Genomic DNA, 26,602 nt, shown 5'->3' with positions numbered 1-26,602 from the left:
CTCTATTCAAAAGGCTGAGCTGGAAGGGTGGGTAGGTGGGCTTCATTCAACTCAATACTCTGTTACCTAAGTAAATAATTAAGGACTTGGCTGTATCCTCTCCTGGGGCATTCAGCCGTTAGAATATTGGAGCCATTAGTGACAATAGAGTCCCCTGATCAATTAGGAAACCAAGATTCCTGAAACTCTTAAAGTCATAGCAAAGAGAACTCAAATTCTGGACTATTTCTATTTCAAAACCCATGTTCCCTCCCCACAATGGCGTCTTGGCAAGCTGCTTTTCCTGTCTCCATGTCCACCTGATGCTGTGGCTTGGAATACACACAGCTGCACAAACACATGACGTATTTCTAAGGGTTCTCATGTATATGCATGAATGTATATGAAGCTTCTATTGTCTCTCTCCCTGGATATGGAGTCTTGTGTCACTAGTTCTGAGTGTGACCAAGAAGAAGCATCCAGTACCACCAAACCCAGGAGAAAGAAACATGAAGGCTAGTCATGGTTTGGCAAAGTCCCACATGGATCCACAGAGGGTCTCATATAAGTCAGTCAGTGGTGGCACATGTCTTTAATCTCAGCACTCGGGAGGCTGAGGAAAATCTCTTTGAGTTTGAGGCTAGCCTGGTCTACAGAGTGAGTTCCAGGACAGCCAGGGTTACACAGAGATCCTGTCTTGAAAAACAAAAACAAAAACAAACAAACAAACAAAAAAAGCTTAACAGTCATGCCTACCACACACACAAGGCAGGGACCAAGGCACTTGGGTCATCCTTTCTGTTTCTAAGTTTCCCAGACAGCACCGGGAAATGGCTGGTTGGGGCAGCCCAGGGATATAGGCATAAGGATGACTCTGACCACTGGACCCCACGTTTCAAGCAGTCCAGAAATGAGCGCCATGAAGAAATACACACACAAGGAAGTCATGGGCAAGGGTAGAGTTTATTCTTGTGTTTTGGCACTATGGATGTGTGGAGGATAGGCCCAGGATCCCATTGCCTCAGCAGGGTACTGTCCTTACAGCTGTGGCCAGGAGGTCACTGCCCACCAAGGGGTGACTTCTGGCCAGAGAAGTCCTAGCTGAGGGCATTCTTAACTCCGGGTGGAACCAGGGGCTGCTCCTGACTAGGATTGTCACCAGTAAGCAGGACTGGTGGGCAGGCCTCAGGTGAGATGCAGTGGCCTTCATGCTCCACCAGGCCTGCAGGACATTGGCAGCCTGGAACACAGGGCCTCACACAGTGGGCTGCCAGCTCCCCCAGGGGTATGTGCTGGTTGAAACAGGTACGGGGACAAGGCGGTCCACACTCATCAAACACAAAGCCACGGTCCATGGGGCAGCCCACCACTGCAGGCAGAGAGGCAAGCCATGTCACAGAGGTCCCCAGCATCTCTTTAGTCGTTATGCCATACTTTACAGATCTCCCTGTGCCCTCCCTGCCCAGACTAGAGTCTATCGGGCTAGTCCTCCTTTCTGTACTGTGCCCTCATCCAACACAAACTACCATCACCCCCTTACCACAGAGTGTAGGGCCCCTCCAGACAGGAGTCACCCCAGCCTGGCGACAATGGCTAGCGTAGGCTTCCAGGACATCACAGAGACAAGTGTCAGCTGAGGAGCCTGGCCCACAAGCACACAGGTCATATACACAGGCAGCAAAGAAGGGCTCTGGTGGCACCACAGCATGGCAGTGACTGAATGTCGAGGTCTTCAGGAGCCCACACCGGGCATTGGCCTCACGCCTGGCACGGTAGCCTGCTGCCCGGCATGGGTCCACTTCTCTGCCTGCAGAACAAGGCTGGCTAGGACCCAGCTCCTCAGGGACCTACATGGAGAGAGCGACCAAAAGATGAAAAACATCACTGGCAAAATCTCCCTGCTCCTATAAACCAGTTCTTACCCATAACCTTAAATGGAACTCACTGGATCAGAGAAAAAGAAATAAAAAGACAAGAAAGAAGAAGTGAGGGCTAGCTGGGAAGAGGAAGGGGATTAGTGAGAATAGAGGAGACCAAAGCTATTGCTTTAAGAACAGCAAATGCTGGGCTAGGGATGGAGCACGGTTGGAAGAGTGCTTGTCTAGCGAGCACAAAGCCTTATTTTGATACTCTACACCTCACAAAAAAGCTGGGATGGTGGTGCACGCCTGTAATGTCGGCACTTAGGAGACAGAGACTGGAGGGTTAGCAGTTCAAGGCGACATGGAATTCAAGGACAGTCTGGGTTACATGAGTTTTTTTTTTCAAAACAAAACAGAAAGAAGCCAAAGTGCCTGGCCCATCTGGTACAATGGAAGCTGTGATACGATGGTCACAGGTTGGAGCCCAGTATGGGCTATCTAGCAAGACCCCGAATCAAAAACAAAAATAACAACAAACAAAGCAGCAAAGAAAAAGCACTGTCTTTTCTTTCTTTCTTTCTCTCTCTCTCTCTCTCTCTCTCTCTCTCTCTCTCTTTCTTCCTCCTCCTCCTCCTCCTCCTCCTCCTCCTCCTCCTCTTCTTCTTCTTCTTCTTCTTCGAGTAGGTAAATGATTTGTTCAAAGTCACACAGCCAGTGAGTGACAGAGTGGGCTTTAGGGATTCAGGTAATAAGCCTTCTAATAGGCCCGCCTACCTCTGCTGTTAAGTCTCCAACTTCCATGAAAACCCCCAAATCTATCTTGGGTCCCTTTTCACAGCAGGGGCCATGCCCAGCTCCTCCAGCCTGCCCCAGTTTCTTGCTCCCAGGCGGCTCACCTTCCAGCTGTTCCCAAATGCAGCCTCTGTGGGCAGGAACCTCCCATCGGGACCCCGCAGATCATCCTGGGCAAAGCCATTGAAGTTCCCACAGAGACCACACGTCTGGCCCCTGTAGGAGCTGGGAACTCTCACCTCCACCTGGGACTGCCCATCCCACAGCACCTGTGTAGAGAGGCCTGGGGCTAGGGAAGGGGAAGGAGAAAGACCCCACGGAGCTCATCTGCTAAAATGCCAGTCCCTGTGCTGCGGGGTGGACAGGTGCACATGGAAGGGGCACTTCCCTAGCCTGTATACATTGGGTTTTTTTGTTTGTTTGTTTGTTTTTTAAGATTCACTTATTTATTTACAGTATTCTGCCTGCATGTATGCCTGTAGGCCAGAAGTGGGAGCCAGATCTCACTACAGATGGTTTTGACCCACCATGTGGTTGCTGGGAGTTGAACTCAGGTCCTCTGGAAGAACAGCCAGTGCTCTTAACCCCTGAGCCATCTCTCCAGCCCCGCCTGTATACATTGTTATGCAGCCTGGACAAACACTTTTGGCAGGGGGAGCTGCCCACTACTCCTGGGTATATTTCAACTTGGTTTCTGGTGGTACAAAACCCACTTCCTGAGAATCACTATCTTTCGACCTTAAAGATAATACAACACAATTAGAGTCTGGATGAAGTGCACACAAGCATGGGTTTGTAAGTTATGACTCTGGCTGGAATCAAGAGAAAAAGCCACCTTTCCACATGAGAGTTGGGAGAACCCCCAGAGACCACTAGAACTCTTTACTTGACAGCCTCCTTATTCCTACCAACTCCCCACTTTACAGACAAACTGAGGTCCAGAGAAGGCTGATATTGGCCCAGAGTCTCAGCATATGGATGGCTGAGGCAAGGTTGAAAACAGACTCAAGACAGCTTTTTGAGGCTGTGGTGACACGCTCTCACTTCGGCCCCCTCCTTCCACCAGGCAGGAGCAGGCACCTGTCTTTGTAGTTAAGGAAGCATGGGCTCCCAGACCCACCCAGCTTTGTCCTCTGGCCACACCTGAAGCCCAGGCTGGGCATGCAGGATCACAGTGCGACCACGAAGCTCAACAAACAGCAGGCCCTCCCGAAGGAAAGGCAAGGTCACTGTGTGCTGGTCCACCTGGAAAGGGGAGGCAGAAGGGAGGGGCCGTGTTGGACCGGACAGGTGATGTGTGCAGGACTGACCTACCCTGAGTCCTTGGCTCACCATGACTGTCCTGCCCTGCAGCAGCCTCACAGCCACGGTTCCCAACAGCACCGCTACCTCTTGGGTCCAGGCCACACCCCTCCGGCCCCGGTCATCATTAGTCACGTGCACACTATGGGGAGGAAGGGCCCGGGTGCCAGAGGTCAGAAGCGCCAGATCTAGGTCTCTCGGGGAGAAGGGAGAAGGGTGCGCACCTGAAGTCGTCACTGTGGCAGTCCTTGGCCAGCACGTAACTGCAGCTGCCCTGGAAGTGCAGCAGGCGGCCATCGAACGTGCGGTAATGGGGGTCTCCGAAGGCCATGCAGGAAGCCGGTCGGGGCAAACAGCGGGGGCAGCAGCTGCCGGGACTCAGGGCAGGAGCCTCATCCTGGCCTCAGACCCAAACACGGTCAGTCACAGCATCCGCCCATCTCTCTGACCCCTTGAACCCAGGTTTACTGAGAGCGGGTTAGGACGCCCTCTTGTGTTCACTCCCAGAACAGCACCATCCTTGGCTCCACTAGCAGCTCGTGAATGGCAGTAGAAGCCCAAGCCCCCTCTCATGGCTCTGGCGTAGCAATAATGCCCCTTTTGCACCCCGCTCCTACAACCTTGGACCAAAGCACTCACCTGGCCACACGCGAGCTTACTGCATCGCTGGCTCTGGCAGCGCACAATGCCAGCCACACAGAAGCAGCTGGTGCAGGCGTCTACAGTCCAGTGTTCCCCAGAGGCTACCTGGCGGCCCCGATGCATGCACGACTGAGTAGGGGCTGAGGGGAAGTGAGACAGAGAGGGTCAGTGCCCTACTCAAACACATCAATGCTGATGGAAAGACACCGTTTCTCCTTCTTAGACTGAGAGGTGGAGGCTCTCCCAGGAGCCTAGTAGGTGTGTGAGTTCTTGTGGGGCAGATGGAAGGGATCACCCGCGTCACCCTTCCTCCATCATCACAGCCCTCAGCTTGGCATTGCTCACAGAAGGTGCCAACTTTAGGCACCGCCAGCCAGCCATCAGAACAGCAGAGCTCTTGGCACTCCTTGAGGTGACACTCCAAATGGCCCCGCTAAAGGCAGATACTATTGTTTAGGGATTCCCTGCAGGAACCAAGTCTGCAATTTCCGTGGGCCTTCTGAGTAGGGCCTTAGGCAATGCCTCTACCACCTGTCCCTTCTATCTGTCCCCAATAGTGCAGGTGGGAATGAAGCCCAAAGCCTCAACTCGTCACCCAGAACAATGCAGCTGCCACTCACAGGGCCCATATTTGCGGGTGGGATGTTGGCCCCTCCTCCCTTCACACAGCGCTTGTCCCCAGGTTACATGACAGGTGCAGGTAATGAAAGTGTTGCAGGGTCCTGCCAACTGTCCCTTCAGCAGGCTCCTGCAGAGACCCCTACCACTCAGTCTAAGGAGGAGAAATGGATGTCCTTCCATCAGCACTCCCACTTCTCAGAACTCACTGTCTCATTTTACAAGCTCCCTCAGCGACGTGATTTCCTTGGTAAGTCTGGTGGGCCTTGCACTCAGGCTGGCTGGTTATGGAGTCCTGGAGACCCAAACTATCAGTCCCTGGAACCTTCTACTGAGCTAACCCTCAACTGCAAAGTGCAATGCCTATGTGGGCTTGGGGTTCACAGGACCCCTAAAAAAAACTTCAGGCTTGAGAACACAGGCCTCATTCCCTATTTCTTCTGCCTCATGGGTCTCCCCTGCATCCCAGTGGATAGCTCCTCCATTTCTACAAAAGAGTGGGAGCTGCATTCTGCCTGCCTGCAGACCTCAAGGCATCCACAAATGCCATCCTTTCCTCCTCTCTAGCCCCAGGTCTCTGATGGGGAAACCAAGTCTGGCCACTTACCCTTACACATGGGGCAGCAGCTGCCAGTGGGTGTGTGGCGCTCCCACAGGGGACAGCTGAGCTCAGGACAGGCCCGATGAGTACAGAGCCATGTCAGATCCTATTGTGGTCATGTAAACATGACATGGAGAAAACAGCAGACGTCATGGAGTTGTGGGGGCAGAGTCGGGAGTAGGGTGTTCGTACAAATGGGCAAATGTCAGAGGGAGCAAGAGCTGGGGTAGCTTGGAGAAGAGGCGAGCCGCAGCTCAGAGCAGGGCAAGGGGGCTCTGAGCAGGACTCACCTGACACTGGCAGGCGTAGCAGGGGTCTGGTGGCATCAGCTCAGTCCCCAGTAGGTCCTCTGTGCAGTTACTCAATGCCTCTGTGAAGGCAAGAGCCCAGTGTGGGGTGAAGGGGTCAGAGGACAGGAACTGCCGTCCCAGCTCTACCCGCACAAGGAAAAGTTTGGATCTCCTGTGCTTTGTGGAATTATTCATGAATTTGTGTTTCATCCTTGTAACAGGGGCCATGATAATCCTCACAGCAATGGTGTTTGTCCTTCCCCAACCCAATTTTAGTATATGTGCTGCTGAGGCAAGCATCTTTAGCCCCTTGGGCGAATTTTGCTACTAGGAGGGATGGGGCTGGAAACCAGCATAGCATGGCTTCCTCAGCCTGGGGTCACTACCAAGCATGAATCACGGTCAGGTGGCCTGGACTATTCTTCTTGTTACTTCCCTTAATCTAATCTTGCCAAAGGGGAGGCAGATGGACCACTTGATAGACAAATGAATTTACTTCTCACTTTTTACATGTTTGAAAAAGGAACAATACCGCTTCACCTGACTGGGTCACTGTGAAAATCAAATGAGATGCAGTTTATCAGAAGCACCAAGTAGTGTGTGGTTTGCATTAGCTTCCCAATAACGTAGTCTTCTTCTCAGCCCTTGCAAGTACTATCAGAATGTATTGTTCTGCCGGGCGGTGGTGGCAGACGCCTTTAGTCCCAGCACTCGAGAGGCAGAGGCAGGTGGATCTCTGTGAGCTCAAGACCATCCTGGTCTACAAGAGCTAGTTCCAGGGCAGCCTCCAAAGCCACAGAGAAACTCTGTCTCAAACGCCTCCCCCACAAAAAAAGAATATATTGTTCTGACTGTGATGGTTTCACATTATGAAAGCACTGAATACCTCCGAGCTGTAACTTAAATACAGCGAAGATGGTAAACTGTATGTTACCAAAGAGTTGTATGCCTTTACAATAAGAACTTGAAAAGGGCAGAGGGGCAGGCAATCCCCCCTGGAGAATCCTGTCTGTGTGTAGGAAGATGTGAGCTTGTAGAGCAAAGCTGAACCATCATGTCTACCATGCTGGGCACCTGGCTTCCACAACAAAGATGGGATGGCTGAGTAAATGCCAAGTCTCAAATCTAAGAAACAACTGTGCCGTTTTTCAACATTTATAAGGAGAAGATGACTCTCCATGCTCCCACATATCTTTATAAACTCTTATTTGGAAAAAAGAAACAGAATGGCTCTCCCTAGCTCTGCTGCTGAGCCATTCAACGCCCTATGCCAGACAACTGCTAGCCTGCAGTGCCACCTGCTGGGCAGGATGTCCCACAAACGACATTTGGCAGCAGAGGCCATCAGTCCCTGACTGTTTCCCGTGGCAGCTCACTTAGGAGTGGAACAGGCTTCATCTACTTAGGCAAGAGCTTCCAAAACAGTACACGTGAGTCAGCAGATGGCTGAGGTGAGGGAGGAGAGCTAGATGGCTCTTCTAGCATTTCTCTAGAGGTGCAGTCTTGCCCTCCTAGTTTATCTACCCCGTATCCTAGGACTCACGGGCACAGGTGGGGCAGCAGCGCTGGGGCCCAGGGGGTAGAAGCTGGCTTGGTGGGCAGCCCACCAGAATGGGGCACTGCCGCCGGCGACAGTGAAGGCTGGGAGGCTTCTCGGGTTGCAGCTACAACAAGAATGAGTGAGCAGAGATGAGTCCAAGGCCATGGAAGCTGAGCTGCTCCTGGGTGCCAGGATCCCCCTGTCTGCTGCACCCTTGTCTGCAGGTAATGTGAGCATGTCACTTAGCTCTTAATCCAGAGATGATACCCCTTCTTTTTTCAATTTACTGGGGCTTGAACCATCATGTGACCTTTAACCCTTTGGCACTCTTCATACCACCCGCCCCCCCTGCCCTGGCCTGTTTCTAGGCCAAAAACCATTCAGCATCACTTTTGTTTTTGATGATAGGGTCTCATGTCGTCCAGGTTGGCCTCAGACTTGATATATAGCCAACACTGGCTTTGCCTTCTGGCCCTCCTGCTGCTACCTCCCCAGTGCTAGGATTATAGACACATGTCATCATACCCTGTTTGTGTGGTACTTAGGACGGAACCCAGGCAAGCACCAACTGAACTACATGCCCAGCCCTCACTGGTACTTTGAAAACGGAATGTAAACACTTTCCACGTGGGCTACTCACTACTCCTGAACACCACCACCCCAAAGGCCAGCCAGGGGGTTCATCGACAGCCTCCCCATTCGGACCTTGTGTTCTGTCCAAATCCAGACCAGGTTCCACTGACCAAGCTCAGCCTGGGTCCTGGACCCAAGAGACAAACTCTGTCTGATCCCCATGGTCCTGCTCCATGAAGTGGCCAGTCCCAAGCCCTGCTCTCTCCTACCTCACAGGTGCACACTTCACAGGGGTCTGCCCCAGGCTGGAAGCTCTCCCCAGGCTCATACTTCCGGCCCTCATGCTCACAGCCTTGAGGTGAGACAAGAACGAAGCCAGGTGGGGGAAGCTTCAGGCTGGCAGCAATGCCAGGTGGAGGGCGCCTCCACCCTCCAGCTCCTGTCCCCCTCCCTGGGACTGGGGACTGCACAAGAAGGAAGGCTCCTTCTCCTGTCTCCTGGAGCCCCCTCACACCCACCCCTGCCACCCAGCCCAGCGGGGAGGTGCTCACCCCCTACCCAGGGCTCCCTCCCACTTCAGTTTCCAAGTACCAGAACATGGAGGACAGCAGGCACTGGGCTCCTGCTGGGGCTGGCGGCAGGCGCTGACACACTGGACCTGCGCGCAGGTGATGGTGCCCTTGTGGCACATGCAGGTAGAGCAGGGACTGTTGGCAGGCACCCAGATGCTACCTTCAGGGTGCTCCTCTCCGTGAGCGAGGCAGCCTGTGTCCCAGGCAGGCAGATATAAGCCTTGAGTCCAAGATCTGGACATCCGCACCCCCCCCAGTCCCACCTGTGGTCAGCAAGACACGGGGCACCAGCATAGGGGTGTGGCATGGGTATGGCCAGGGCAGAACTCATGTCTGTGGAGGTGTGGGGAGCCATTTGCTTGTTTGATCAAGTTGCAAGCAGCAGGGGCTATGGATGGAAGCCCATGAAGCAGCACTGGTATACAGCAGGCATGTAATAGATGCACATGGAATGAATTACCCTATTGCTACCCATGTGCCCCAGGCATCTCTCCGAGCCTGTCTCCTCCTGTCCCCAGTTGGGATTATATCTATCCTGTCTTGTTCACAAGGTAAAGCAGTTCTGGGTTAACTATGAAAGGTAGTATGAGAGGCAGCAGACTGGCTGAGAAAGGCTGAGATTCTGGGGCCAGAGGCCAGAATGAACATATCGACCTTGACACCTTCAAGATGAGTGGCCAGGAAAATTAGGTCTCCTTTTCTCATCCTTAAAAAACAGGAGGCAGGAGACCAGGGAGATGGCTTAGCCAGGAAATGCACTTGCCACCAAGCTGGACAACCTGAGTTGGGTTCCTGGGACCCACGCGGAAAAGGGAGAAAAAGGACTCCCATAAGTTATCATCTGATCTCCACATGTAGGCTTTGATGGGCTCCCCAGCCAAAATAACTGAATAAAGGTAATAAAAATGGGAGCGAGGACGCCATATCTAGATAAGATAGTTATGCTCTTAAAATGAGGGTTTGTGTGTGTGTGAGAGAGAAAGAGAGACAGAGATAGAGACAGAGACAGGGGGGACAGAGAGAGAGAGAGTTTGGTACACTGTATATACAGTTCTAATAAACATTGTTAATCATGATTATATTACTTCTGAATAAGGAGAGAGACACCATTGGGAGGAACTAGCTGGCCCGCTAAGTGTGTGTTGATCTGGGAGAGGAAAGGGTGAACGTGGGATAACGGGACAGCCAAGAACTGAGGCTTGGGGTAGGGGTGGGGTGGGGGGTAAAGGGAAGGTCATAGGGTCAGGGGTATGGATATAAGACTGGGTATACCTGTGCATCGAGGACAACAGCTCCCTGGCTCTGTGACCTGAAGCAAGCAGGGCAGGGGAGCACACTGAACTCTCATACAGCTGACCCGGCCAGCCTGCAAGCAGGAGATGCAGGGTCAGGGGCGTGCCATGGAGGCATGGACCCAGAAGCATGGGCCGCCCTTGCTCAGCCTTGCTTCTACCTACCCAACAGTGGCAGCGCTCACAGCTGCCCTCCGGTCCCTCAAACTCCTCCCCATCTTGGTGCTCCTGACCATGAGAGAGGCAGCCTATGGGAAACACACTTTCTGTGGGGAGGGGGTTTGTGCTGCCCTACCTCAGACCTGACAGAAGGAGAGGAGAGGAGGAGGGTACAGGTGCCAGGCACACAGAAATGTAGTGGCAAACTATGCTCACTGCGACAAACAGGGCAGAAGCAGGGGCCTGGAGCGGGGTGTGAGCAGAGAGCCGGAGGACATGGTTTCTTCTGACAGCGCATAGAACCTTCCTGGGAGTAGAGATCACACTGTTACTTGGACTCCAAGTTCCCTTCCAATCAGGCTGCACCACCAGCTTGGATTATTGATCTTATCAAGCCCAAGACTCTCTTCCCTGGCCAGAGAGACCTGACTCCACCCTTGTCTCATCAGATGTTACAAGCAGACAACTCCTTCCAGGCCGGAGAGAAGCATAAGGGATGAGAAGATTCACCTCACCTGGCAGGTGCATAGGGAGCAGGCGGGGTCAAGAGGATCTGGAAGGGTCTCTCCGAGGGCAGCAGTGATTCCATGGTACAGGCATCCTGGCAGAGTGGGGAATGCAACAGGCGGGCCACTGTCAACAGAGCCCTCCCCGTCACATGCATGAACACACGAACGCGCGCACACACACACACACACACACACACACACACACACACACACACACACACACAGAGCTTCACTAGAGATAATAAGGAAGAGAGGGCCAGGGCAGGGAAGGGTGAGAAGGTAGGTATCACTGGGGCTACAGGACTTTGCAGAGGCTTGCATGCACGAAGAGGCTGGGAGACAGTGGATGTGACATGGAGAAGAAAGACCGAGGAGAATGTCCTGCCTGCACAGGAGAGGACAGGGTGGCTTGGGCAGGCTGGATATGTAGACCAGGTGGGCTGGGTCAGAGGAGGTGGGCTGGAAAAGCTGTCCATCCTGGTTAGTGACTGAGGCAATGGGAACCACTGGACACTTTTTCAACAGGGTGACATTTTAAGAAGGCAGCAAGACAATTTAAGACTACAAAAACTTAGAACACAAAGGACCAATTGGCAAGGTGACAATGGGGACAGAGAAGAGGGCAGATCATGCATATGAGAATTCTGGAGGTAAGAGAATCTCTGTGTGTCTATCTCAGGGGGTTCAGCTGTAGACAAACCTCCTGCCCACGGGTGCCTGGCCCCAGGGAGTACCAGCAGGAGTAAGGGGATGAGGTGGGTGGCTCCTACCCTGGCAGGTTGGACAGCAGTGCCCAGAGATGATGAGTGGGTGGCTGCAGGCTGGAGGCTCACAGGGCTGGCGGGTGCAAGTCACAAAGCCTCCAAGGCAAGTGCACAGGCTGCAGGGTTCCCTGGGATCTGGGAACTCCTGGCTGCTCAGGTAGGATACTCCCAGGTACTCACAGCCTATCAGAGAGGGGAGTGGAAGAAGAAGACAGAAAAGGGAGAGGAAAGCAGTCATCCCCTGAGCTTGACCTGGCAGGAGGCCAAAGGCTCAAAAACCTAGCACCTGGGGGTCTTGAAGGTGGGGCTGGGTCCAGGCTCTAATAAAGGAGCCTCCATGGGGTAGGGTTTGGACTGACCAAAGGGCAGGCTTTCTCTCCTACACCCTGCAAGAAATCCTAGTGCCCATCTATATGAAAAACACACAAGGCTCTGCCATAGGGTTAGATGCTCAGTGGGCACCAGGTCTCCCAGATTACAGACAGGGATGCAATGGTGCCGGGTAAAGGTAGCCACTTTCCAATACTCTGTCAAACCCAGGTTGATTAAGGAGGGGACAGTCTACTGGGCACTCCACATTCTGCTTGTATCCCTTAAAAAGGGGGAGTGGCTCAGCAGTTAAGAGCACTTGTTGCTCTTACAGGGGACCGGGGTTCAATTCCCAGAACCCATATAGTGGCCTATGTAACTCCAGCTCCAGGGCATGGGATGCCCTCTTCTGACTTCTGAGGCCATTAAACACACACATGGTACACAGGCATACATGTAGGCAAAACACTCATACACACAAAATAAACAGACCTTGTCTTAAATAAAGAAGGCTGAGTGTGATAGTGACGGGACTTTTACACAGCCATACATATAGATTCATACACACAAAGTTAAAAGCTTAGAATTTAATGCACACACACATGTATTTAACATATGTATGTATGTATGTATGTATGTATGTATAGATTTTTTTTTAAACAGGATCTCATATTGATGAGGTAAGCCTTGAACTCCGATCTTGCTGTCTAGACCACCTCAGTCCTAGGATTACAGGCATGGGACACCACACCCAGGCAGAATTTCACAGTATTATATTTTAATTGTATTTATTTTAATCTCCTAATTTTTTTTTCACATAACGCATGTAGGGTGTTGGTGAGACGGCTCAGTGGGTAAAGGCTCTTGCCATCATGCCTGATAATTTGAGGTCAGTCCCTGGGAACTGGTGGAAAGAGAACTGATTCCTGACAGTTTGTTGTCCTTGGACCTCCCTCGACATAAATTGAACTAGTATGTTCATTTGAAGAAATGCACTAAATAAATAAAATTACATTTTGTAGAAGATGCTAAAATAAATTGGGCTTGCTGATTAGAGCCTGTAATCCCAGCATTTGCGAGATGGAGGAAGGAGAAGAGAGCAAAGGTCATCCTCAGCTACATAGCAAATTAGAGGCCAACATGGGCTACCAAGACCCTGTCTCAAAAAATGAGGATTGCTAAGATAATACAAGAGTGACTAGGAGGGAATAATGTTTTTCTTTTTACAGGCCCAATGGGATTTGGTAATTTGCCCAAGTTCACACTCCTGAGTTGTTTCAAGGACAGGAGAAAACGCAGGGGGACTTTGTGGTTGCTTGTTGTTTTTCAAGATAAGGTTTCTCTGTGTAGCTCAGGCTATCCTAGCAGTCTCTATGTAGACCAGGCTGGCCTCGAACTCAGAGATCCACCTCTGCCTCCTGGGGGTGGGGTGGGGGCCTGGAACTAAAGGCATGCACCACCACTGCCCCCTTTCTCTTACATTAAAAAAAAGATTGTTCCACTATTTGGGGCAGTGAAGAGGAAGCTAGCTCAGCTCTCTCATCAGCCCGGCTCCTAACCCCTCCTAACACCCCCCACTCCCGCGCAGTGTGTGCCCTGCTTTTCCCTAATCCCCAACTCACTGTCACAGGTAGGGCAGCAGTCTTCCCTGGCGGGGAAGGGACATTGTGCCGGGGCACAAGCCTTGGGCTCGCAGTTGACGCTGCCCTCCCAGCAGAGGCATACGTGGCACGCGATGCTGGGAGACGGGAAGCGCTGCCCACTGGCAAACTCCTTCCCCTGATACAGGCAGCCTAGAGGGAAGGGCAGGGACTGGGAACCGTTGTGGCCGGTGGCCAGACCCTGCTATTGGACCCTGTTGGTAAAGTCCCCAGGTAGGAGTGACCGTCTGAGGAAGGCGGACCCCTGGGAAGGCGCAAGAGAGGAGCAGGGGCATCAAGGCTGGGAGAGGGGTAGCGGATGGCAAAGCGGGGTGGGGTTGCCACCTGGATCTAGAGAGGGGCCGTAGAGGAGGTACCATCGCAGGAGGGGCAGCAGGGGCCCCGGCGCGGGTGCGCGCAGGGCGCGGGCGGGCAGGGCAGACGCCGACAGGACACCGAGCCATCCAGACAGAGGCAGCGGCTGCAGGGATCTCCCGGTGGGAAAAAGTGCTCCTGGTGGCGGGCGGGGACCGCATCCCCTGACTGTGGGCAGCCAGCGGGGGCATCTGCAGAGAGAGTGCGTCACGCACGAGGGCAGAGGAGCCGCGGGGAGGGGCGGGCAGCAGTGGAGCCTACCCGGGCACTGCGGGCAGCACTCTCCCGGAGGCAGAACCGGCTCGGGACAGGACAGCGGCGGGCAGCGACGCGCCAGGCACTGTGCGTTGCCGCCCTGAGGACGGACAGACAGATGGAGTCCAGCCGGGTTAGTGCAGAATTGGTCCCCACCCTTTACGCACCTCGCCTCTCCTCCGGGTCACACACTCACCAGACAGCGGCACAAGCGGCACGGGTCTGTGGGGTGAGGGAAGTCCGCTCCGTTGGGGTACTCTTTCCCGCCAAAGGCACAGCCTAAAACGGCGGCAGCTATGGGTCGCTGTCCCCAGGGGAGTTCTCCATACCAAGTGCGCCTCAGCCCGGCCCGGCCACTTCACCTTTGCAGTCTGTCCTGCAGCAGGTGCTGGGCAGAGGGTGACCACAGGGGGCGCTGGGGCAGGCACGAGGCTGGCAGTGAGCTTGGCCTTCCTGACAATGGCACTCCTGGCAGGGGTCTCTAGGGTGAGGGAAACGCTCTCCATCCACAAACACCTGTGTCTCCAAGATGCAGTCTGGCAGCAGACAGTGGACAGGCGTTCCTTCCAGCAGAGGCTGACAGTGCTGGGTGCCACCTGCAGCCTCTCCAATGCTCCCAGAACCCAGAGCCACCAGAATAACTGGGAAGAGCCTGTTTTGAGGCCATCTCCAATCAGGAAGAGGAGGAAGGGGGCTGTGGGTAGCAATGTATCTCTCTCGTGCACTGATGTGAAAAGTTGGAGTCCCTTTACTTAGAGATGGAGATGGATGTGTGTCTCTGAAGGCACTGAGAACATCTTACACAAGCGTGTGCCTAGGTCACATATCCATGCCCCACACACCCACGTTGCAGGAGCCTGTGTTACTCGGGTGCATGGTGAGTATGTCTGGGAGGAAATGCAGGGTCACAGAGAAAGTGTTCTGGTAACACAAAAGGATAACGAGTCTTTATTTTTCTCCCACCCATGCCCTGGTGAGTTCCATGGAGTTCTTAGTTGTGTAAGGCCCAAAACAGTTCTGAGAGCCATTGCTTTGGGAGATATCTGTTGATCCCACCTGGCTGTGTGGCAACAGAGTCTGGGCCCCCAGGCCAATGAGACACAGTAAACACATACCTGGGCACTTGGGGCAGCACTGGCCTGGTCCACTCTGGGGCTTGGTACAGGTTGTGGCAGGACAGTTGACTGATGAGCACCTCACAGTCCCATCCTGGGAGCAGGGAAGGGACAGTGGGGGAGGGTCCAGGAGGGGCTCTGCAGGGCAGCTTTAAGCCCAGGAATGTACCTCACAGTGGCAGATCTGACAAGGGTTGTCCACATCTGTGAAGTTTTGCCCATTATTGTATACTAGGCCACGGTAAGCGCAGCTCTCACAGCTGGGGCAACAGGCACCTGTGTGGGGCAGGCTGGTCAGGGTGGGCTGGTCAGAGCCAGAGAAGAAAGATGAGATCTGGGGTGGGGGGGCACTCACCAGGTGGCTGGGTAGGGTGTTGGCAGAGCACTGGGGAGCAGAGTACAGCCCTGCACACAGGCATTCCATCTTGGCAGGAACAGGTGGTACAAGGCTGCCCATCTGGCTCCCACTGGATGCCCTCTGCAAACTCCTCACCATTGAGCACACAGGCTACAGCAAGGGGGGTCTGTCACCATGGCAACCTAAATATCTTCATCCTTGTCCTTCCCAGCCCATGGGGGCCCTGGTTTGCACCCCCACCACAGCCTCTGAACAAACTCTGAGATGCTTAGTAGACCCTCCTTATCGGGGTACAGCTCTCCCCTGAACCCCACCCCATGTAGTGCCCTTGGCAGATGCTCCCCGCGTGTACACACACACACACCTGAGCAGAGCTGGGGGCCAGAGGCAGACCGTGTACAGGGGGCGACTGGGCAGCCCTGTTCTTCACAGGATACTTCACCAGCCTAGGAAGAGGGCCAAGTGAGAGGTCTTTGAGGAGTGACATAACTGGGCGGAAGGTAGGCCCACTCACCTGGCAGGAGCACCGAAGGCAGCGGCCGTTCTCTTGGAGGGTGAAGGTCTCCTGGCTCTGATATTCATGTCCCTGGTATTGACAGCCTGCACAGGAGGACAAGGGTCTGGGGGACAGGACTAGTGGCCGAGCAGGAAGTGTCATGCCACCTCAAGGCATATTATCCCCATCTTGAGGAAGACGACTTAGGCATGTCCTCTAGGAGGCCCCACCTCCTACATCTCGCTATATACACCAGAGACGGGTGTGGATTCGGCTATGGGGTTGGAGCATAGGTGCAAGGAAAGCAAAGCTCACCATCATCCAGAGCCTGTCCAGGTCGGTGCCTGCCCCCACTCACCATCACAGACAGGGCAGCACTGCCCACGAATCCTGCCTGGGTATCTGCAGGGTGCAGGTGGGCAGGGCAGAGGCTCACACTGGACACTCCCATTCTGCCAACAGGGCCCAGTCAGCAGGGAACAGACCCTGAAGCCAGGCCCTCCCTACCAGGCAGCCATACTCACGGTACAGCGGCAGCTGGAACAGGGGTCCTGGGAGCCCACAGGCTCCCCACTGCTGTGCTCCCGCCCATTTAGGAAACAGCCTGTCGGGAAACTGAGCTCAGATGCTCTTTGGGGAAAACTCACCGCCCCAGTCCAGCCCATCCTAGATAACTCATGCTGGGCCAGCCATCAGCACTTCTGGCCTCTCTGGGGTCTCTGCTCCACTCCCAACTCACCATCACACACGGGGCAGCAGGTGCCCGGAAGGGGCCTGGCAGGGTATGGACACAGGCTGGCACACTCCTTCTGGCGGCACTGGATGTGGCCCTCCTGGCAAGGGAAGGCAAAGGAGAGACCCCCAAGGTTCAGGCAAGAGACAGAAATGGCATCAGAATCCCAGTCATCAGCTCTCTGCATGTGCCTACAGGATGAAATGCACTCCCCCCCCCCACATTCATATGCTGAAGCAGAGTAGGTTGTACCCCAATCCACTATGACTTAGCATGCCTATATAAAGGGAACTCAGACTCACACATAGGGAGAATGCCACAGTATGAAGATGAAACCAGATTTAGAGGCTGAGAGCTGGCTCATCACTTAAGGGTGCTCACTTAGATACTGTAGAGGAAACAGGCAGCCCCTGCCACCTGGGACTGCTGCTCCAAAGGATCTGTTGGTGGATGGTCTTCCTGGGGACTGCACTCACTCACAAACCCACACTCAGACACAAGTATACTCACAAAGTTCAAAACAAAACAAAGGGGCTGGAGAGATGGCTCAGTGGTTAAGAACTCTGAGAGTGGTTAACCTCTCTGAGAGGTCCTGAGTTCAATTCCCAGCAACTACATAGTGGCTCACAGACATCTGTAATGAAATCCGGTGCCCTCTTCTGGCCTGCAGGCATATATGCAGGCAAAACACTGTATACACAATAAATAATCTAAACAACAACAACAACAACAAAACAAAACCAAAAAAAAAAAAAAACCAGGCCAGCTGTAGTGGAGCAAACCTTTAATCTCTGCACTTGAGAGGCAGAGGCAGGCAGATCTCTGTGAGTTCAAGACCAGTCTGGTCTATATACTGAGATTGTCTCAAATTTTTTTAAATAAATGAAAAATAAAATCTTAAAAAATATTTGGATGCTCTAGAAGCCAAAGAACAGCAACAATGATGAGAAGCCAGGAAAGGCACAAAAAAATTCCCTTTCACAGTCATCCAAGCAAACCAAACCTGCCACACCTTGGTCTTGGGCCTCTGGCCTCCAGAACCATGGAGTATATCTGTGTTGTTTTACGTCACTCAGTGTGTAGTTCTCAGTTACAGAAGGCTTAGGAAGCTAGTACAAACACGCAGACTAGCAGGCTACCTAGCAGTATGTGACTCTGTCTACCTATCTGAAGAAAAAGCGGGTAATTGTAGTCCAATGCTCATAGGCTGTGGGCTGAAGTGAAGTGTAGGTGAATACCCAATTCATGACGCTGGCACTTCCAACTTGTTCCACCTTTGTCCTTTGCCTATTCCCAGGGCATCCTTCTCTACTCCCCCTCCTCACTCACTCTTCAAGGCCTACGTGAACAGCACCCCACACATGAAGTTTTAGCTCCATCTTGCTGAAGAACAAGGTTAACACAAGCCGCATAAGCCATGTAAATCTTTTTTTCCAAGGCCAACTTTTGAAACGTCAAAGGAAACAGAGAAAATTAAAATTTATATTGGAATCTATTTACCTATCAGATGCAAAATATTACTTCAACATGTAATCAACAGAATATTAATGAGACATTTTGCATTCCTTTTTATTCTGCTGTCCCTCTCTTCATTTTTTCATGGATTTTTGTTTGTTTTATGCTTGGTTGGTTGGTTGGTTTTGAGGGATGATAGCTGTGACAAGGTCTCACTATGTAACCTATGCTGTCCACGTATTCAGGGTCTCCCTGCTTCAGCCTCCGAAGAATTGAGATCACAGGCAGGCATAACTACTTCCAGACATGGTCTTACTATGTAGTGCAGGCTAGCCTCAAACTCACGAATTTCCTGTCTCTGCCTCCTCAGAGCTGAGATTAAAGGCATCTGCCACCACATCTTGCCTATAGCAGTTCTGGCCAGCCACATCTTAAGGGCTCTGATGTCACAGGATTAGATATTACAAGTACAAGTGTATTCCTCTCTCTTTGGAGCTCTCATCACCCAGTGTGCCCCGCCATATTGGCCCTCTACCCACCCATGAACTTCTTGAGCCAAAATTACCAGCCTGTTGAACAGACCAGGCGAACAGACAAGCCCACCAGGTCACATGCTCACAGGGCCCACAATACAATCATTTCCATCACTGTCTCTTTTCAGTGCCCACAGACGTGGCCCATGGAACGAATCAAGAATCTAGCAGGTCCGATGGCAGGGCAGGGTGAGGGACAGTCCAAGGGCAGCCCCAGGACTCACCAGGCACTGGCAGATGCGGCAGGGGTCTCCAGGAGTGGTCCACTCTTGGCCGTGCTCCCTGTGAGAGTTACCTTCTGTGCAGCCTGGGGCTGAGGACAGAGAACAGGCCTAATGGGCATCTTCCTGGACCCCATCTCGCCATACGCTCTACCCTCCTCTCATGCTCTTACCTCTGTCTCGACCTTCTTAATGCTTCGATCCTTTAATATAGTCCTCGTGCTGTGGTGACCCCCAACCACAAATTTATTTTCATTTCTACTTAATAACTATAATTTTGCTACTGTTGTAAATCATAATGTAAATATTTTTGGAGATAGAGGTTTGCCAATAGGGTCGAGACCCACATGGTCTAGATTCTCAGAGACGCCCAGTGCCCCCAGGCCAGGTGAGGTCCTCGCTGCTCCTCAGCATGCTCTTGCCTGCCTTTCCTAGACAGCACAGCACCCCCCCCCTCCAAAGAGGATCCCCTGGAAGGCTTTCCCTGCCGTGCCCAGATGGACTTGCTCTCCTTTTTAAGTTCAGCAGGACCTGGTCCCTGCTTCGGCTCTGTCTCTGTAACACTAGTTTATAGGGTTGGTGTGACTCAGGGTCACTCTCTAGTGGCCTCTAGGGAGGATTCTGTGTCTGGGTGCCCAAAGCAGACAATGGCCATTTATTATACAATCCTAGAAGGTACATCACGTGCACCTTACAAATGAAAAACAAATGGAGAAACAATGACTTAGAATCATGCAACCACTAAGAAACAATGGAAAACTTTGAACTCGGGTACTGTAGCTCCAGAATGTAATTGGCCTGGCATGCTGCTAATCAAGCATAAGTCTAGAAGGGAGGACTCTGGAGTTAAGAAACAGTGCTACAGCCTGCTGGGGACTCTACAGAGAAAGAGCTACAGGGACCCGAAAGATGGCTCAGTGTTTGAGAGCACTGACTGCTCTTTCAGAGGACCTGAGTTCGATTCCCCCCTCTCACCCCCCCAGGCATTGAATACACATGGTGCACAGATATACATGCAGGCAAAACACTCATTTACATTAAATGTATATGTGAATAAATGAAAGGGTCATGGGCTCTCACTTTGGCAGGCTGGGCAGCAGTGTCCAGGCCTCAGGACTGGCTCCGGGCAGGGGCTTGGCAGGCACTTCACAGGTACACATTGAACCAGGCTCCCCTACAATGGACAATGTCTATAACACTCCGGGTGTGACTTCCAGCAGGTTCAACACGGGCAGGTGTCCAGCAGGGATGGAGGGAGACTCTCAGTGGTACCAGGCTCAGAAGGCAGGGACAGGGTTAACAGTGATGGACATTGCGGGGTGAGACAGAGATGGTTTGAAGACAGAGATGGGTTGAAGCTTCAGTGACTCACCAGGCAAGAGCACTGGAGGCACGGATTGGAACTGGACAAGAAGCTGGCCCCTTCCTCATGAAGCTGCCCTTCGTACTCACATCCTGGAAGGTTGTCAGGGTCACCAGAGAGCAGGGTAGGTGGACAATACCCAAGGGCCCCAAGTAGGTGTGGGCCCACTGAGGCTGAGGGGCTGAGGGTGAGAATAGGATGTCACCTGGACGGCAGACGGGGCAGCATTCCCCAGGTGGGGTGAGGGTCTCCAGGCAGTTGAGCTTGGAGCACGAGGGCCCTTGGCACTGCACAGTTCCTGCCTGCGGGGCAGACACCAAGTCCTCCCTTGAGCTCTCTCCACTGTCCATGCTGGGGTACTCTGCAGGGCCTCAAAGGCCTACCAGGCTTAAGACCAGAATGCCCAGAGGCATGGCCAAGCCTTGGTTAATTCAGAGCAGTGGGACTTGAACAGAGATGGGATCTACACCCTAATTCTCTTACCTGACATAGCTCTCTGGTTGCCACCTTTCAACAGTCCTGTGGCCCCCAGAGCAGCCTTCAAAACCAGGCCTGGATCCCCAAGTAAGAGACCCAGATGCCTGGGACTACATCAAACAGCTGGACGGCCTATTTTTATATTTCCTTCATCTTTCCAGCAAGTGGCAGTCAGGGGTCTGACTCTGACACAGTGTGCTGACTTTGTTTATAACAGGAGGGAGGAAAGTGTCTAGAATGGTGAGCCCACCCCACCCCTCCACCACCACGCCTCATGCAACACAATCATCAAAGGCTCTTGTCATATAGAGCAGCATTGGTCCTGAGGCACCATATACCTGAAAGTTCTCTCTGTGTGTTCATGTCTTTGAATTATACAGTTTGGGGCAAGAGAAGAAGAATTCTGGGGCTCTAAACCAGTACCTCTGTGTGTTCATCATGTACTCTGCCACTGAGCTACATTGCTAGCCCCAGAGTCCTTTTCAAATCCATCAACTCCTAGGACTTCAGTCTTGGTCTCTATCCAAGGGCTGGCTGGAGTCCTTGTCCCTCCTAACTGACCACCAACTGGTTTGCCTCTCCTGGTAGGATACCAGACAATGTACAGGGCACTCAGTTACAATGGAATTCCAGATAAGTAACACGATACCCTTTTTAGTATGTCCCAACCTGGCCCAGTGACACAGGTCTCTCATTCCAGGTACTTTGGAGGCTGAGGCAGGAGGATCAAAAGTTCAAGACTCACTTGGGTTATAGAATAAGCCCAAGGCCAACCTGAGCAACTCAGCAAGACTATGACTCAAAAGAAGCAAGCAAGTGAGCAAAGACGATGAAAGCAGAGGTCTGTAAATATGGATTAGTGGTGGAATGCTCTTGGTTTAATTGCAAATCTCTCTCTCTCTCTCTCTCTCTCTCTCTCTCTCTCTCTCTCACACACACACACACACACACACACACACACACACACACACACACTTGTAATCCCTGCACTCAGTAGGCCCAGATAGAAAGACTGCTATGAGATGAGTCCCGCTTGGGCTACCCAGTAAGTTTCAGTACAGTGTGTGAGCCTATCTCAAGAAATAAAAAACCAAACGTGATGGTGCACACTTAGAATCCCAGCACTTGGGAGGTGGAATCAGGAGGATCAGGACTTCAAGGCCAGCCTCAGCAACATGAAACAGTCTAAAAAACAAAAACCAACAAACAAAAAACAAAAACAAACAGAATGTCCCAAATATATATTGTATGGGAGATACACACACACACACACACACACACACACACACACACACACACACACACACACACTCATGTGTTACTTGAAATTCAGATTTTGCAGAGACTAACTAAAGAAGAAACAATGGACTTGGAAGGCAGAGGCAGGAGGATCCCTGTGACTTTGAAGTCAGCCTGCTCTGCACAGTGAGTTCCAGGCCAGCCAGGGCTACATAGTGAGACTCTGTCTCAAAACAACAAAAGCTCCTACACAGCCACTGCCTTCCTCCCTCCCGGCTGTCTTCCAGTTGCTGTAGAAACAGCCCCTGTCTGCAGCCCACTGCCCTCTCTGGCCCTGTGCCTAGACATTAGCTGTAGCAGCCTCCCAGCTGGTCTTTGCATCCATCCCATATGGGGGGGAGGGAATATTCCGAACCCTCTTCTTGGCTCTGTGGACTTCAGTGGTATCCCAGAGCCACAGAAGGAAATCCAAACTGCACAACTGACATTGTCCTGGCTCTTCTGGCCTTCCTAGATTGACCACTGCCCTATGTCTCTCTACCTCTGTACCTGAATACATTCCTCTTTCTAGTGCAATTTCACCAAGAAGCTTTGGGGGCCCAATAAGTATGTGCATACTGAGCTCCAGAAAGTAGAGTCAGTTGGAATCCCAAGGTCATGGATGAAAGTCTGGGCAGGTAGACTCCACAACACAACCGGCACAGCATGTCAGTGACAGGCAGCTAGAGAGGCAGACAGGAAGGAGTGACAGGTCTGGGGTTTCCAGGTGGGCCTCAAGCACTCACCAGACAGCGGCAGGTGGTGCAGGCATCTGGAGAGAAGGTCTCCTCATGACCATAAGACTGGCCATTGTGGCTGCAGCCTGAGGTGGAGACAGTAATGTCATTTGGGGCCCTAGTGCTTTCTCTAGACCCACAAGTAGCCGCAGCAGGTGGACAGGGTGACACTGACCGGGGCAGTGGGGCAGATTGGGCTGGGGGCCACAGTGTGCGGTCCCATCACGGCACACACAGGCTGTGCAGGCATCAGGCTCCCAGCGAGCCCCTTCAGGACAGGTGTGACCCAGTCCCCGGCACTGGGGGGAAGCTGAACAGCAGTCACAAGACTCCAGTCGTGTCACCCTGGCTTGCAGGTCCCTGTTCTGAGGAAACAGAGTGGGGGGACAAGCTTGGCGCAGCTTCCTTCATGGATAATTCCTCAAGGGTTGTGAGACAGAGAAACTGAGGCAGGACGAGGATTCCTAAGCAGAGGTGGGTGCCTTTCCATCAGCATGTTTCAAGGAATGTAAAACTATTGCTTGAACAGAGAAACTTAGGACCCCTTCCCCTCCCTAATAATTAAGAGTAACTTGGAGTGGGGGATAAAACCCTAGCTGGTGGTTACTTGTTATGAAGTCTAGTCGGCCTCAGTCTCTCAGGTGCTGGGACTACAGGCATGCGTCGCTTTGCCTGGTTTTTAAAAACATCACCCATTCACAACCTTCCAGAGTGGTGTGTTATGTGTAGGCAGTATCCCATTCTCTTTGCCAAGTGTGTGAAAGACTATATAAGCCTGGCTCAAAACCACACACCCTGGAGGCTCCACATTCCGAAAGGAGGAGGTATCAGGACCAGTCAGATAAGAACCTCTCTATGTGCATTTACAACAGAGTCCTAAGGGCTGGGGATATACACCTTAGTGGTACAGCCCTTGCCTAGCCTGTGTGAGCACCCAGGTTCAGTCTCAAGCACTGTCAAAACAATAAACAGATAAAATAAGGGCAGGGAATGGCTCAGTGGTTACAAAACTGGCTGCTCATGCAGAGGACCTGGGTTTGGTCCCCAGCACCCACATGGTGATCCAGAACTCCAATTCCAAGAGACTCAATGCCTTCTTCTGGCCTTGACAAGCAGGGGACACACATATGCTGTACATATAAACAGGTATACAAACACCCACACATGCAAAATAAAAATAAATCTTAAAAAAAAATAAATAAATAACAACAAAGGCCATGGTAATGCACCACTCAGGAGCCAGGGGGAGGTAGATCTCTGTGAGTTCAAGGTTAGCCTGGTCTACAGAATGAGTTCCAGGACATCGAGGACTATGTAGAGAGACCCTGTCTCAAACAAAACCCTCTATTTTACTGTTCTTGGGACCTCCAAACCCAAGCCCCTCTTTCTCCCAATATGCAAAGTCCATCCTACCCAATCCCTGCCAGTCTGCCTCCACAGTACCTGCTTTCTGAGGTCAGTCACCTCGGCTTCCAGCCTTTCCAGCCTCTCCTTCAGGGGGCACCATTGCTGTTGGGGACCCTCAGCAGGAAGCAAGGAGTGGGAGGGTGCCTGCTGCTGATAGTCAAGAATGTCAGCAAGCCTAGGGCGCTTTCTGGAGACCTCTCCACCTAAAGGGCACAAGAAGCCAACTTAGGCAAGGGTTGGTGAGGTCTCCTGGGTTCCGTCGTCTAAACCACACAGGGGAAAGAATCACCCTGAGCATCACACCTACCCCACCATTCAGGTGAAGAGATGTGGTGTGTGAAGGTGCTGGGGTTGAAGCAGGTAGGTGGGGAAGAATACAACAACACAAATGAGAGGAGGCAGAAGCCTTGAGAGCACTGTAGTTTCCTGAAGGAACACAGAGCAGCACCCAGACCAAGGCCTCCCTGCAGCCTGCTCTAACTATACGGGGATCCTTAGGCATGGAGCTGGGGTGTCAGGACCATCCATCCACTGTGGGCCAGAGATAGCATGGTGATCTGACATGTTATGTTCGACAAGAGACCAGCACAGGCTGAAATGCAAGAGAGTTGGGGGGAGGGGCTGGATTATGCAAGGAGGGCTCTATAAGTAGCTGGAAATCTGGTGTGTGTTTATGTGTGTGTGCTCGCATGTCCCACCCATCTAACCCCGTCAGGAAAGGAACTGCTTTGGGCTTGCTTAGGTGCTGCCCACCCCACTGTGTATAGGCGCATGGCAGAAGCATGGGGCCCCCATGTTGGATGAGGTGGGCTCTGGAAAGTGAACCTAGCTGTGCTGAGCTGGTAAGGCCTCCAGCAGACCAACACTCAGGCAGCGGCCACAGCCTGTCCCTGGTTCTAGGTAGCATGTCCAGGAAAGAGAACTGTGCCTCAGAGTTTAGGCCAGGAGCAGGGCACAGTGGCTTTCCCCTCACTTCGTGCCCACTAAGTCAGGAGGGTAGAGGCAAAAGCTGCTTCCTTCCCACAGACATCCAGGGAGTAGGAGGGCAGGGGAGGCTTCCCAGAGGAGGTGACAAAGGAGGTGGCTGGCCTTTCTTTCCCACAGGGGCAACTCAATCAGGACTAGCTGGAATAACCCAGGGTCTTCCTCCCAGGGACACTAGGCCTTGGGGGCAGAGGGGGGCATTCGAGTCCAACTCACTCAGTTACCTAAGGTAGAGATCTGGGGCTCGGCTACTCTTCTGTCCCCCTCTTAGTCGCTACCAGTTTCCAGCTTCCGGTTTCCCTCAGTTGTCCCACAACCCACACCGTCCATCCTCCCCTTTCCCCAGTCTTCATTGAGGCTGAAGAGAAAGCTCCCGAATTCAGTTTGCCCCCTTCTCTCTCACACAGCACAAGGCTCCTGGAGCAAGCTAAGATGTCACTTGTCACCCTTTCCATCCTGCCCTGTGCCTCTCCCCACCAGAGGTCCTAACCCTCCTACCCTTACACCACAAACAGCCCTCCCAGCCTGTTCTCATCTCCTGCCTTGTGCAGGGGATCCTGTCCCCGGAAATTGGCACTGTCTTAACATGGTCTCTGCGCCCAGCTTCTGTCCACACGGAGGGTGCTCACGGATAGAAATCTCAGTTTCTGTAACCCTCCACCCAAGCATGACCTCCTCTGCTATACTACCCCATAGCCCCAGCACTCCAGCCGGCTCCTCCAGTTCTGCTTAAGCAGGCACAACAGAGGGGGTCAAGGAAGCAGTGGAGGGAGGAGGGGAGGGAGGGTGTCCTCTGGAATCCCCAGCGGAAGATCTGCATAAAGTCCTCCTGGAAGTAGCACAAGCCTGGACGCTCCCCAGAAACTGAATTCGAGCTCTTCCCCCCAGTCTCCTCCTACCCTGTCCCTGCAGAGACCATCCTTTCGTGCAAACCCCAAAGGCTACAGCCTGACAGGACAAAGTCAGATCCCACAGAGAGCATTCTCCCCTCCCCCTCCCCTTCTCAATACAAATAATTAACTTCAGACACCCAGATACCAGGACAGCCTCTGCTTCACTGCTGCTAAGAACTCCTTGGCAGGGACGGCGGGAGGACCTGGCCCAGACCAGGAACCCCTCTCGAACCGCCCCCCACCTCCCCCGGCTCGCCCACCGACGGGGAGCACGGAGAGAGAGAGAGCACCCAGGCTGGCCGGGGACAAGCAGCCCAGGAGGGGCTGGAGAAGTGGTCTGGCCCTGTCCGACGGTCTGCTGGGTTGAGACAGAAGTGGGGGCACACCCTGGACACCTCGACTCACCGCGCGCGGCCAGCGCCAGGCTCCCGAGCTGCAGGAGCAGAGGCAGGAGCAGCGCCGCCCGGGCCCCCGCCAT

The 26,602-nt window shown here is 52.9% G+C and overlaps 1 protein-coding gene across 1 annotated transcript; it reads right to left on the bottom strand.

Annotated features, from left to right (window-relative positions):
* Nucleotides 1-923: 923 nt before the first annotated feature.
* Nucleotides 924-26,602, bottom strand: Kcp (kielin cysteine rich BMP regulator). Its single transcript, XM_027391362.2, has 38 exons — nucleotides 26,530-26,602; nucleotides 24,284-24,450; nucleotides 23,016-23,205; nucleotides 22,850-22,926; nucleotides 20,554-20,650; nucleotides 20,358-20,440; nucleotides 20,066-20,159; nucleotides 18,989-19,077; nucleotides 16,783-16,876; nucleotides 16,568-16,647; nucleotides 16,402-16,495; nucleotides 16,062-16,147; nucleotides 15,912-15,993; nucleotides 15,545-15,697; nucleotides 15,359-15,465; nucleotides 15,190-15,283; nucleotides 14,437-14,610; nucleotides 14,271-14,353; nucleotides 14,081-14,174; nucleotides 13,822-14,010; nucleotides 13,427-13,597; nucleotides 11,502-11,678; nucleotides 10,738-10,823; nucleotides 10,439-10,529; nucleotides 10,229-10,311; nucleotides 10,044-10,137; nucleotides 8,791-8,964; nucleotides 8,469-8,551; nucleotides 7,630-7,750; nucleotides 6,087-6,166; nucleotides 5,803-5,902; nucleotides 4,575-4,717; nucleotides 4,160-4,332; nucleotides 3,966-4,077; nucleotides 3,777-3,878; nucleotides 2,738-2,902; nucleotides 1,520-1,826; nucleotides 924-1,348 (listed from the first exon to the last, which is right to left on the bottom strand). The coding sequence occupies exons 1-38, from the start codon at nucleotides 26,600-26,602 to the stop codon at nucleotides 1,077-1,079; spliced, it is 4,734 nt and encodes a 1,577-aa protein (XP_027247163.1). The 3' UTR covers nucleotides 924-1,076.

The sequence above is a fragment of the Cricetulus griseus genome (assembly GCF_003668045.3).
Source record: "Cricetulus griseus strain 17A/GY chromosome 1 unlocalized genomic scaffold, alternate assembly CriGri-PICRH-1.0 chr1_0, whole genome shotgun sequence".
Classification (NCBI taxonomy): Eukaryota; Metazoa; Chordata; class Mammalia; order Rodentia; family Cricetidae; genus Cricetulus; species Cricetulus griseus.
The sequence above is the reverse complement of the archived record's forward strand: the minus strand, read 5'-3'. Positions and strand labels throughout refer to the sequence as shown.